Source organism: Pan troglodytes, chromosome 9, assembly GCF_028858775.2.
Source record: "Pan troglodytes isolate AG18354 chromosome 9, NHGRI_mPanTro3-v2.0_pri, whole genome shotgun sequence".
Taxonomy (NCBI): domain Eukaryota; kingdom Metazoa; phylum Chordata; class Mammalia; order Primates; family Hominidae; genus Pan; species Pan troglodytes.
The window spans coordinates 95617062-95631345 of NC_072407.2; the positions used below are offsets into that span (position 1 = coordinate 95617062).

At 41.2% G+C, this 14284-nt stretch overlaps 1 protein-coding gene across 4 annotated transcripts in view; it reads right to left on the minus strand.

Annotated features, from left to right (window-relative positions):
• Window positions 1–14284, minus strand: part of SMCO4 (single-pass membrane protein with coiled-coil domains 4) — a 151921-nt gene that overhangs the window by 111272 nt on the left and 26365 nt on the right. The window contains exon 2 of one of the 4 annotated variants that reach the window (XM_016921790.4): window positions 2128–2313. The exons of the other annotated variants lie outside the window; for them this stretch is intronic. Within the exon in view, the coding sequence (XP_016777279.3) occupies window positions 2128–2179 (52 nt within the window). The 5' untranslated portion in view covers window positions 2180–2313. The remainder of the gene's footprint in view (window positions 1–2127; window positions 2314–14284) is intronic. 4 annotated transcript variants of the gene reach the window in all.

Here is a 14284-nt window from a genome sequence, read left to right on the forward strand (position 1 = left end):
ACTAACCTGAGCTTTTTAGGTGTTCTGTATATGTTAATCTTTGTAATTTGTATATCAACTCAAGGAGGTAGGTACTATTATTCCCATTTTACAGATCAGAAAGAAGAGGTACTGAGAGTTAAGGCACTTGCTCAAGATTAGATCCCACAGAGTCTGGCTCCAGAGTCCATTGTCTAGAACCCTGTAGAAGGCTGAATAATGGCCCCAGAGAGGTCAGGTCCTGTATCAGTCCATTTTCACGCTGCTGATAAAGACATACCCGAGACTGGGTAATTTATAAAGAAAAAGAGGTTTAATGGACTCACAGTTCCATTGTGAGCCCCCCCCCAACCATGGTGAAAGGCAAAAGGCATGTCTTACATGGTGGCAGACAAGAGATAATAAGAACCAAGCGACAGGGGCTTCCCTTATAAAACTATCAGATCTTGTGAGACTTATTCATTACCACAAGAACAGTATGGGAAAAACTGCCCCCATGATTCAATTATCTCCCAACAGTTCCCTCCCACAACACGTGGGAATTATGGGAGCTACAATTCAAGGTGAGATTTGGGTGGGGGGACACAACCAAACCATATCAGGTCCCAACCCTGAAACCTGGAAATGTTATCTTACGTGGAAAAATGGTCTTTGTAGACATGATTAAGTCAAGAATTGTGAGATAAAGCTGTATTCTTGATTATCTGGATTGGACCTAAATTCACATGCCCTTATAAGAAAGATAGATTACACACACACAAACACACAGACACACACTGTGAAAACTGAGGCAGATATACGAATGACAAGACCACGTGCCAAGGAATGCTGGCAGCACCAGAGGCTGGGAGAGCAAGGAGTGGAACAGATTCTCCCCTAGAGTCTGTGCACATGGAGCACGGTCCTGCCCATACCTTGATTTCAGACTTCTGGCTTCCAAAACTATGAGAATATATTTGCTATTTTAAGCCACTCTGTTTGTGGAAATGTATTACAACAGCAACAGGAAACTAATACAAGTCCATGTTGCTCTCAACACAAGAAAAAGTATTCATATGTTAAATGGAATAAGAAGAAATCAAAATTTATACACAATGATCTTAATTATGCATATAAAAATACATGCAAATAAAACAAAATGTTTATAGTGATTATCTCTGAAGAAGGATTATGGGTAATTTTCAGCATTATGCCTTCTGCTATTTACCCAAATTTCTACAATTAGTCTGAATTATTTTTACAAAGAAAAAGTTATTTTAAAAGTAGGAATCCATGATATTTCTGCAACTCCAACTTAATCAAAGAAGATTAGAAATCAAGAGGTCCAAAAACTCAATGGGAATTTCCCTAATTCAATCTCAGAGCAACACCAAAAAATTTAGCAACCTGGATACATTTCATTCCCTAAATGACTCCACTCAACCCTTGGTCTCTTGAAAGCCTGTTGGTTTTCAGACTCTGGCAGGAAGATGATGTGGCTGAAGAAGTTTCAGGCTTCTTTGAAGAGGATAACCTGAAAAGGTAAATATTTTCCTGCTTATCTACCCATACAAGAGAAGGAATGAGAGATTTCTGTGCATTCCCAGAGCTCATCCAGCCCAAAGCCTGTGGCCACATGCCAAAACCAAAAGCACCAGTTAATAAACATGTAAATGTTTGATTTCTCTGTAGGTGACTTCACAGAATGAAACATCAAATCAAACACTGACCTAATCTTCTTACAAAAGTCCTGACTCCAAGGCTATTCTGTCGCAAAACCCCCCTGCTATCATCTGCCCAGGAAGCCACCAGACCACAGGCCAATTTTACTGTATCAACATCATGCCCTTTGATTAAATATATTCATACAAATAGTATATTAACATTTTCCCCAATGTGTGGGCAGTACTGGATCAAAACAGAAAGATGTGTTTTTCTGTTTTGCATGGTGGGGAAGGGAAGAGTCACTGGATCCGTCCAAAATGGGGCCAGGTCAGAGCAAGGGGGTGCAGGAAATGCATGTGAAATGATTTTATTCAGTCCCCCTGTACAGCACAGTGAGTTAGGGCAGTGGGTGAAGAAACCACAGTGTAGGGTTTGTCTTTCAGTCCAGGTTTTTCTAAGTATGTTTATGCATTCTTCATGCAGTCTATCAATATGTACAAGTACCTATTAAACATGAGGCACTAAGAGAAAGTTGTCTCACGCTGTAACAGATCATGTCTTCAACATGCTACACTCTCAGATGATGCAGCTGGGCAAATGGACATCTTTACTGATCTTCAGCAGTCTGGATCACAGAGCTGCTAGCAGTGGCAGAACGTTGAGAGGAAGACCTAAATGGGCCTGGCAGAGCTTTGAAAATGAGTAAAACAAAAAACAAATGATTTAGCACTGTCTACTTTCCTACACACCATTCACATAACAGTTCTAATTTCAGTAACTACTTCATTAATGTCTGTACCTCCCACTTAATCATCTACTCCATATAAAAAGTATAATTAACACTTTCCCCAACTCTGTTTTTTTTCACTTGCTATTGTATTACCCAACCTAGCAGTGTCTAACTTTAAGAAGTATTCATTACATATTTGAGGTATAAATTATTGCAAGAATGAATATAGGTCATCAGTTTCCTCATCTGTAAAAATGAAAAGGCCAGACTATGTGATTATTTCCCAAAGAAAATTCCAAGAAACCTAATTTTACGACTTACGCCAAAAAAAGAAGTTTCACAAGTTATTCAGCTTTGGAAATGCTACATTCTATAGCCTCCCATTCCCCTTAAAGATTCACAATATATACCTTATACAACAAAGGATCTTGAAAATCCTTCAATCAAAAATGTATTTGAGCATTCCCAAATCTAGCTGACCACAGATGCCCATTCATCAACACTTACTGATATCACAGAGAACCAATGTTCTAAGGAAACCATGGGAAATACTAACCTAAACTCTTCGTTTGTTAAAAAAGAAAAATGTATTAAGCCCTTGCAATGATGATGATGTTGATGATGATGATGATGATGATGAAAATAGCTACCATTTAGCAAGTGATTAGCTGTGCCAGACATGGTACTTGGTGCTCCTGCCCACCAAGATAAATATGAAACCTGGCCCATAGTCTACAGTCCACTGGATGAAATCATTGCACACGATTATAACCAGAAATGCTGAATATACACACGTGTGCATTTATACACACATACACACCTATACATGTGTAGATGTATAAATATGTGTGAATATGCACACACACACACGGGGAGGGAGAGGTGGTGGTGAAGATGAATGTTCCGGGTAGAGGGGGCATGGAACCAAGATATGGAAAGCGAGAGAATCTAGAGCATGCAGATGAATGATGGGCAGTTTAGTCTTACCCACTGGTTTTTGAAGTGTGGCCCAAGACCTTTTCTGGGAGTCCCGCCAGGTCAAAACTATCTTCAACTGTGTTGACACTTACATTGCTGGTGCAAAAGCAATAGCAGGTAAAACAACTGGTGGCTTAGCATAAATCAAGGCAGTGGCATCTCACTGTATCAGTGGTCATTATATTCTCTACTGCCACACACACAGCTTTTTTTTTTTTTTTTGAGATGGAGTCTCGCTCTGTCGCCCAGGCTGGAGTACAGTGGCACGATCTCGGCTCACTGCAACCTCCACCTCCCAGGTTCACACCATTCTCCTGCCTCAGCCTCCAGAGTAGCTGGGACTACAGGTGCCCGCCACCACGTCTAGCTAATTTTTTTTTTTTTTTTTAGTAGAGACGGGGTTTCACCATGTTAGCCAGGATGGTCTCGCTCTCCTGACATCGTGATCCAACCGCCTCGGCCTCCCAAAGTGCTGGGATTACAGGCATGAGCCACCACGCCTGTCCTTAGCTAAGTGTGTCCTTGATGAAGCAGTAAAATTATTAATTTCATTAAATATTGATTCTTGAGTACACATCTTTTTAACATCCCATGTAACAAAATGTTAAGCGCACTCATTCAGCACTTCCGCTGCAGGCCAGAGTGCGGTGGTTGTCTTTGGGAAGAAAAAGTACTTGTGTGGCTGAGCTGCAAGCTTAGCCACTGTTTTTCACAGAACACCATCTTTCCTTGAAAGAATGACTGAGAAAAACTATGATTACTCAGATTTGGGTATTTATAGACACTTTGTCAAAAATAAATACAGTGAGCCTGTTATTTCAAGGAAAACTGACAGTATTTGTTGCTAAAGACAAATTTTGGGCTTTCAAGCAAAAATTAAAACTTCGGGGCCGGGTGCGGTGGCTCACGCATGTAATCCCAGCACTTTGGGAGGCCGAGGCGGGCAGATCACCTGAGGTCAGGAGTTCAAGGTCAGCCTGAACAACATGGTGAAACCCTATCTCTACTAAAAATACAAAAATAAGCGTGATGGTGGGTGTCAGTAATCCCAGTTACTTGGGAGGCTGAGGCATGAGAATCACTTGAACCCGGGAAGCGGAGGTTGCAATGAGCTGAGATTGTGGCACTGCACTTCAGCCTGGGGGATAGAGACTCTATCTCAAAACAAATAAACAGAACTTTGGAAAACCTGTATCCAGTATTTTCAGCTTTAGAGCATCTCAATACTTAAAGACTTTTCAGATGAGAATGGCAATGACATTAACAAATGTGACATGTTGATATTTTTCTAAACGGTGGTATTACATGTGATATTTTGATATTTTCCAAATGACTAATGATGCATGATGTTACAAAATGATGTGTAAAAGATCCTTTCAATGGATGTGATAGGACAACAGACTTTAATGTAACAGCATTATGAAAAGTTCATTGATTGGTTTCAGATTCTATGTTGCAACAAACCTTTACACCTGGGTCAAGTTCTGATATAGTTTCAAAGACTACCCACAATTAACTGAAAGGGCTATTAAAACACTCCTCCCTTTTCTAACTACATGTCTGTGTAAGGCTGGATTTTCTCCACATAGTTCAACCAACACAACATACTGCAACAGAATGAATGCAAAAGCATTTATGAGACTCCAGCTGTCTTCCATTAAGAGAGACATTAAAGAGATTTGGGAAAAAGTAAAACAATGTCACTCTTCTCACTAAATGTTTGTGCTTTGGAAATATTTACTTTTCATTAAAAATGCTACTTTATGTTATCATATATCATATAATGGGTTTATTGTTATATTTAAACAAGTTTATAAATATTTTTAAATTTCTTTAATTTTAATTTCTAACACAGTAAATATTACTAGATACAATCTATACAAACAAAAGCTCTTAGGGGAATCTCACTAATTTTTAAGAGTTACATAAAGGGGTCCTGAAACCAATTGTGGAGAACTGCTGAGCTAGTGTCGTAGTGGGCAGGTGAAGGGAGGGGGACACCACTGGTCTCCAACACTGGGATGGGGCATTCAGAGCTGATCTTCAAGAGCCTATGAAGGGTGCTGAGTACCAAAATGGTATGGACAGATTTGCCTTTTAGAAAAAGCAAGGACAGCATAAAAGTGCCTCTGCTCCATGAACATATGATTCTGAAAACAAGTAAGTATGATAAGAAGTCAAACTGTAGGGCATTGAAGGTCCATTATTACAACCTAAAAAATGAAATACAAATTTCTATAAAAGAGCAGGAAGAGAAGAATATTAAAATGTAATGATTTAAGAAAGAAGAAAAGCAGGGTCTTGCCAAATAGAACTGCAACTGAATGGAATTCTGCAAAATGAGGGAAATCATTAGTAACAAAGTGCAGGGCTTTAAACATCTAAAGATGCCAGAATCAAGATGCATTTCAGGCAAGTCTGGAAAATAAAAATAAAGGAGTCAGCAAAGAGCAATAAACTACAGCAGTAAAGAGGGAAAATGAATGCAGCCCAGAAAAGATGAACAGAAGCAGTTAGAAATAAAAAGAAGTAGTGAGGAGAGAAAATTGGTTCCTATTTCCAGAGCATGGACTCTATCCAATCAGCACACACTCCACCACTGGAGGTGGGAAAAGAAGGAGCAGGAAACACTTCCAGAGCAAAGTAGACCTCTGCAGAGCCTGGACGAGCAGACCCACTGAGCAATGACCTCATCTAGGTAAAACTGGGTTATACCAATCAAGAACAGAGGCCATATAGAAGAGACAAGAGACAACTATTAAAAATTGCTCATGGCCAGGTGCAGTGGCCCATGCCTGTAATCCCAACACTCTGGGAGGTGGAGGTAGGCAATTTACTTCAGCCCAGGAGTTTGAGACCAGCCTGGGCAACATGGTGAAACCCTGTCTCTACCAAAAAAAAAAAAAGTTAGCTGGGCATGGTTGCATATGCCTATAGTCTCAGATACTCGGGAGGCCAAAGCAGGAGGATCGCTTGCACCCAGAAGCTCAAGGCTGCAGTGAGCTATGATTGCACTGCTGTACTTTAGCTAAGCAACAGAATGAGACCCTGACTCAAAAATGAAAAAAAAAAAAAAAAAAAAAAAAAAGTTGCTCACAAGGGGCTTACAAACAGCCATCATTTTCTAAGTCAAAGCAATTATGGGAATGCAAACTGGTACAACCACTATGGAAAACAGTGTGGAGATTCCTTAAAGAACTAAAAGTAGGACCACCATTTTATCCAGCAACCCCACAATCCCAGTATCTACCCAGAGGAAAAGAAGTCATTATATGAAAAAGATACTTGCACATGCATGTTTACAGCAGCACAATTCGCATTTGTAAAAATATGGAACCAGCCCAAATGCCCATCAATCAACAAGTGGATAAAGAAACTGTGCTATACATATACCACGAAAGACTACTGCGTCATTATAAAGAATGAAATAATGGCATTTACAGCAACCTGGACGGAACTGGAGATCATTATTCTAAGTGAAGTAACTCAGGAATGGAAAACCAAACATCCTATGTTCTCACTCATAATTGGGAGCTAAGCTATGGGTGCAAAGGCATAAGAATGATGCATAAGAGTGGACTTTGGGGACTTGGTGGGGAAAGGATGGGAGCAGAGTGAGGGATAAAAGGATACACACTGAGTATAGTGTACAATGCTCAGGTGATCAGTGCACCAAAATCTCAGAAATCACCATCAGAGAACTTATTCATATAATCAAACACTACCTCTTCCCCAAAAACCTATTGGAATAAAACTAAAAAAGCAATTAAAAGACTAGTTATAACTAAAAGAGAAGGAGGTCCTATAGAGAACTCCAAACAGGAGACCGCGTCAAGTTTCTCAAACTCTCTGGACTACAGTTTCCTCTTGCATAAAATGGGGAGTCCACCACCTACTTGACAAGGTTGGTGTGAGCATCATGGACTCTGAGTACAGGTCTGGCGAAGGGCAGATGCTCAACAAATGAAAGCTGCAATTAGTATTACCCTAGTTATGACCGCAGGGCCAAAGTGGGACCTACAGTTGTCACTGCACTAGCCTAGGCCAGAAAGCTCTCCAAGCTCAAATGTCAAGGTTTCAACAATCACCAATGTGTGAATGTAAGAAGGAATTTGAATGGCTTTGGCCTTAGGGCTACAGTCACTCTGCTGATGAAAAAACTGCCCTTGACCAACCAAGGCCTGGATCTAAGTGGAAAGGCACACTGCCAAGCACAAGGAGATCCAAGAAAGAAGAGATTTTTAAAAAACAGTCACTTTTCCTGAACAGCCAACACTGCCATGCCAGGGACCTTTTACACACTATTATCTCCCAATTGTCGAAAGCAGCCCAGATGTAGGCTTGTATGCTGTTACCACCCACCCCCAGCCCCACTGCACCCCACCGCAGTTTTATGGACCAGGAAGCTGTCTCATGGCTGAATTGCAAAGAAGTGGTGTAGTCAGGTCCTCCACCTCTTGATCTGCAGCTCAGGACTCCTTCACTACCACACTGCTCAGCCCACAAGGACTAAGGGCCTGCCCAACAGATGTAAGCCAGCAGCTCTTCATCTAGTTAGAGCAGCACACTGGGGATCCACAGATTAAAAGACAAAAACAGGCCACTGCAGTGGCTCATGCCTGTAATCCCAGCACTTTGGGATGCTGAGGTGGGCGGATCACTTGAGGTCAGGAGTTAAAGACTAGCCTGGCCAACATGGTGAAACCCCATCTCTACTAAAAATACAAAAATTAGCCAGGTATGGTGGCAGGCACCTGTATACCCAGCTACTGCGGAGACTGAGCCAGGAGAATCACTTAAACCCAGGAGGCAGAGGATGCAGTGAACCAAGATTACACCACTGCACTCCAGCCTGAGAGACAGAGCAAGACTCCGTCTCAAAATGGGACAAAAACAAAAAGCCCACTCAAAAGATTTTGACCCACCCACAGAAATAAACATGTCCAATTAAAAAAAAAAATGCTTTCTAGAAAGGTAAGACAGGAAGAAGAAAGGACTATTTTGACAGGGATAGACGATTCAGCCAAAAATGAGACCCCTCCCTTCCTTCACCTCCCACAGCTAATCAAACACCCAGTTAGGTTTTCCCTGACTGGCATGCCAGACGCTGCCCTAGGGACTGAGGATGCAGGCCAGCCTTTGTGCCCCTGAAGTCAGCAAGGAACTACAGCAGGTCCTCAAATAGCATCACTGCATTATAACGTTGATAAAAAGAAAAAAAAAATCAATTCCCAGCTGGGGCCACTGTCTGTGTGGAGTTTGCACATTCTCTCCATGTCTGTGTGGGTTTTCTCCAGGTACTCTGGTTTCCTCTTACATCCTCTACAAATACCTAACTTGAACATCCCAAAGATGTTGGAGTTAGGCACTTATGTGTCTAATGGTCCCCATCGGAGTGGATGTGAGCGCACCTTGGAATGAAACTGTGTCCTACGCAGGGTGCGCTTATCACCTTGTGCCCTGAGCTGCTGGGAGAGGCTCCAACCACATGCTACTCTACACTGGAATAAGCAGGTTAGAAAATGGATAAATGAATGAATACAAATTATTGTCAAACAAAAATTCATAAAGTATAATCATACAAATGCAGGACATTAACAATGTGGTCTGAAAGTGCTCAGTGAGCTGCCATATTCGTAATTGTTTTTAAACTGCACGGTAGGAGGAGATGACCCTGGTAATTTTCATTTTGTAAACATGACCACCCTCACTCACTGATCCACCAAAAACTGGGTCAATAGTGATCTCACTTGTTCTTATTAATTTTTCTTAAATGTAGGTATAGCTCCCATTTACTTCAGTGTTTAGTATTAGAAGTGTTTGGGGTCTTTATTTAGAAGTTTGGTGATATTTCTGTGCCAGAAATATGCAATAGGAATTTAACTCTTGTTTACATCAATTAGCCTTCATAAAATTGGTTTCATTATACATGGTTTCACTTCAAGTCATAGTTTCCAAGAACCCATGTATGAGGTTAAATGAGGACTTAGTGTACAGTCACGCACCACATAATGATGTTCTGGTGAACAAAGGACTGCATATATGACAGCAGTCCTCTAAGATTATAATGAAGCTGAAAACGTCCTATTGTCCAATGATGTCATGGCCATCATAAAACCGTAGCACAAAGCATTACTCCGTGTTTGTGGTGATGCTGGCATAAGCATACCTACTGCACTGCCACACGAAGAGTGTACAATGATGTCCCAGGCCTTCATATTCACTCACCACTCAGCCACTGACTCACCCAAAGCAGTTTCCAGTCCTGCAAGCTCCATTCATGGCAAGTACCCTATACAGGTATATATTTTTCAAATCTTTTATACTATATTTTTATTGTACCTTTTATATGTTTAGATACACAAACGCTTACCATTGTGTTATAACTGCCTACAGTATCCAGTATAGCAACATGCTGTAAAGGTTTGTAGCCTAGGAGCAATAGGCTATAACCACATTGTCTAGGTGTGTAGTAGGCCATACCATCTAGGTTTGTGTAAGCACACTCTACGATATTCACACAACAAAACTGCCTAATGATGCATTTCTCAGGATGTGTCCCTGTCATTAAGTGAGGCATTGACCGTATATCTTGGTGGCTCCAGTAAGTGCTGTGAAAGGGTACTACAATACAATACAGGGCAATACAGAGTACTATGGGGGCAGGTCATGAAGGGGCCTAACTAAGTCTGAAAGGCCAAAGGCAAAGGCCCTGAGGTGTTTCAAAGCCTGGCACATCTAGAAGCTGAAAGGCAGTGGGGCAAGAGGATGGTCAGCAGGCCTGAGAGGTGTGGGGAAACCAGATTACACAGGGCCTTATGACCAGACTTTATACTATCCTAAGAGCATGGGACCCATCAATAGTGAAGAATCATCCAACTTGCATTTTATAAGCCTATTGTGGCTGCAGTGTGGGGGCTGGAACACTAATATTCTCTGTGACCCTGGGCCAGCTTCTCAAATTCTCTGAGTTTCAGTTCCCTCTTTTGTAAAATAAGGATAAGCATAATGGTGCCTACTATATAGGTTGTTGTGGGAGATAAATAAGTCAATATATGTGAAGACCTTAGCAATGTTAGCCTTTTTTTGTATGTGAAACTATTATACACAAACACAAGTTTGACAAAATAAAACTCAAACTTAAACTACATGTAATTTACTCTAATGTCTCCCATTCTACTATTTTTTTATTTTGTTAAATGATGGGGGGGAAACCCCTAAATTAATTTCAGAATGAGGTAACATAGGTCATGACCTGCAGCTGGAGATGGGTTAGACTTGGGTGATAGCAATGGAAGAGAGGGCAATAGAGGTGCCAGGACTTGGTGGATGATCAGATAGAGGTGATGAGGGAGACGGAGGTATCAAAGATGCTCTCAAGCCTCTGGATTGATGACAGTGCCAATTTTGAGATGGAGGGCCCAGGAGGAAGAGCAGGTTTGTCTGTGAGAGGAAGGAAGACTGGACTCCTCAGTGGAAGAGGATTTGGGTGGAGGTGACAAAAGGAATCTTCACTTATACACTTTCCCAACCAAGATACTATATAGAGAGATTTCACATCAGAATCGTAGTTACTAATAAGGAATGCATTTTCCCAGACTGCTCCGTGAGGGGGACAGCCTTTCTGAACCAAGCACAGCAGTAAGTGACTGAGGGAGGACTCTGGGATTTGGGGCTCCCGCCAAATGTCTTTCCTTATCTGACAAACATAAAGCACTAATCACATTTAATTAGAGTCCATTTGCCCATCTGTTTCCTCTACTAACCAAGCTGCTTCAGGGCAGGGACCACCTGGTTTCATCAATCTCTTTATTCCCCAGACCTCCTTTGCATACTGCCCTGCATGCTGCCTGTAGTAGGTGCTCAACAAGCATCTGCTGAATGAATGGTCATGATTCCACATGATGGAACTCCTGAGAAGGCCATTTCCAGTGCAGAAAATTAAAGTGGGGAAAATGGGAGGAGGGATACAGAATCTGTTAGGAGAATTCTGATCACTGAGGGCTATAGGCCAGTGGTTCATGGCAAAAATTAGTCTACAAAGAGAATGCTAAACTCTGGAATGGGCAATTGGCATGGGTCATCAATATAATGATCAGAAACATTAAGCAGATCTGGGAAGGAATCAGGAAGATGAAGGAAAAATAAAACAGGATGAGGCTATATATATATATATAAATAAATATATATATAAATATATAAATAAATATATATATAAATATATAAATAAATATATAAATATATAAATAAATATATATAAATATATAAATAAATAAATATATATATATAAATAAAATTTGGTCTCTTCCAAAGATCACCCTAAGTGTGTAATTCCTGACATCAATTCCCTTGCTATATTTTTCCATCAGCTCTACACCTCCAAGAAGCCTCCCCATTTCCAATCCTCTGCCACCCTCCAAACCCCAGCTGCCTCACATATTACTTTTTTCCATACGTACATGATTTATTTCCCTAATAAACAAACAGGAATAGTGTTACATAACTTCTTATCCACTCCACTGCCACCCCTTGCACAGAGGAGGCACTCAATAGTATATTCAATTAATAGCTGATTAAATGATTTCGGCATTCACATTTTCTAGCCTCATTCCCTTTAGTTGCAAATGGTTTACTGAAGGTATCGTTTTTAATAGTAACAGCTGCATTTGTTCAGCATCTACCACATACCAGACATAGCTAAGGACTTTAAACACATCGTCTCCTATAATCCTCCATCTGCGGGGTTGGGGTAATTATCCCCATTTTACAGACTTCAAGATTGAGGCTCAAAGAGACAACATAGTTAGATAAGTGGCATTCAACACTGGCATTCAAACCCAAGGCTACTTAACTCCAAGGCCAAATAAATGCACCATTACTCTAAAATTTTGGCACCATTATCCCTGGCACAGAAACACGAAGAAAAGCTCATCTGACCTGGAGGCAGTACTCTCTGCTCCCCAAAATATAATTAAAACTCAACTCAGAGAAAGCTTTTTTTTAGGTTTGGAAAGGCCATAATTTATCAAGAGCCATTCATTCATTTCCTACAAATACACAGGTCAGGTCAAGCAACTCTGTGATTTTAAAAAGTGGAGCATGTTATTGGCACCATTTGTTTCTGAAAGAATTTTAACGAGAAAACCAATGATGTGCAGAACAATCAGATCATTAGTGACAGGTAGTAAAATAATCACAAAATGCTAAAGCCTCCACTTTTCCTATGCTACAGTCCCCCCAAGCTTCCATGTTCACTATTTTATTGGATCATCTCTGTAACTGTGAGGTAATTACTTGTATATCACTGTATACATGAGGAAAAAATTAGAGTAAGGGAAGTTCAATGAGTTAACGAAGGTCATGTCTGTTACTCAGGACCCTTGGTTATAAGTAACAAAACAAAACACCTTGGCAAAAGAAAATTTGAAATAAGGAAGAGAGGACAGACAGGAGGGAATTTCCAGGCGAATACACTCCCTTCTCTGCTTCTCTCTGCCTACAAGTTCCTCCTACTCCAAGCCAGCTGCAGCAAGCCAGCTTTCTCCTCCAGACAGGAAACCAGGGTCACTGCAGCTTCATGTTCCCATTTCTCTGGCTCCACCACCCCAGAAGAAAAGGCTCTTGGGCCTCAAGTTCAAAATTCCAGGGAGATGGGCTTGAACAAATGTGCATTACACCACTGTACGTCTCCCCAGCCCTATCTATGCTGGGCGGATTGGCAGCAACACAACAGCAGCTCTGTCCAAAGACACCTATCCATCAAATTCTCTCCCCTCTCCAGTCTGACCCCCTTTTAATAGCTTTGACCTGGCAAGGGGTCCAAATGCAGTAAAACTGGTTCTGTTTTTCCTTTGTGATTTCTACACAGGAGGCTGCTTCACATTCATTTGGGGCAGGGAAAGGCCCCATCTTAACATCCTATTACATGGCTGCAATTACTGCCTTGGATTTTCTTGAGGCATTCCGGTTCTCATAATAAATTATCCCTTTTACTAAAAAAGATTTTTTAATTACAAAAATTAATTATAATTAAAATTGTACCAAGACCAAGAACACAGGGGACCAAGAACCATGCTTGGCAGGTCCCAGTAATCGGTAAGGGAGAAGTAACACCCCTGAAGAAGGGAGAATGCCGGTCCCAAAAGAAAGAAGGGGAGTCAGGCAGATAAAGTAAATAGAAATCCTGTACACATAACTGCTAAGCTCTGTTCTTCAGATCCCAAGTCCAATAATCTTGCTTCTTTCTATACCACAGTTTACATTATTTGGGCACTAAATTGTGAAGTACCAACAGTAAAGAACCACCAATATATAAAAGGTGCTAATTGTGCATAATGACATTTAGCGCAAACGGAATTAGAAAAGAGAGAGATCGTCTAGGCGTAGTGGCTCATGCCTGTAATCCCAGCACTTTGGGAGGCCAAGGCGGGTGGATCACTTGAGGCCTGGAGTTCGAGACCAGCCTAGCCAACATGGTGAAACCCCATCTCTACTAAAAATACAAAAATTAGCCAGCTGTGGTGGTGCGTGCCTGTAGTCCCAGCTACTCGGGAGGCTGAGGCAGGAGAATCGCCTGAACCCAGGAGGTGAAGGTTGCTGTGAGCCGAGATCGTGCCATTGCACTCCAGCCTGGGTGACAAAGCAAGACTCTGTCAAAAAAAAAAAAAAAAAGAAAGAAAAAAAAGAAGAGAGAGAGATCTACATACCCATTTACATTCGAGTAGTATCCTAATATTAGAAATCTCTACAATTGTGTGCTAAGAAGAAACAAAAACTTCTTTACCAGTGAAAGTCAGACTAGCCTTCCCTGCCTCATAGCCCTCTGCCTTCCACCTTCCCTTAAAGCTGGATGATGGGAGCCTCTCCTTAGATCCAGGGTTTCTTTGTCCTCTACTCAGCTGGAAGGTTCACCTGGGCCCAGGTGATGATAAAGACCTTTCTTCCAAGGAAGAA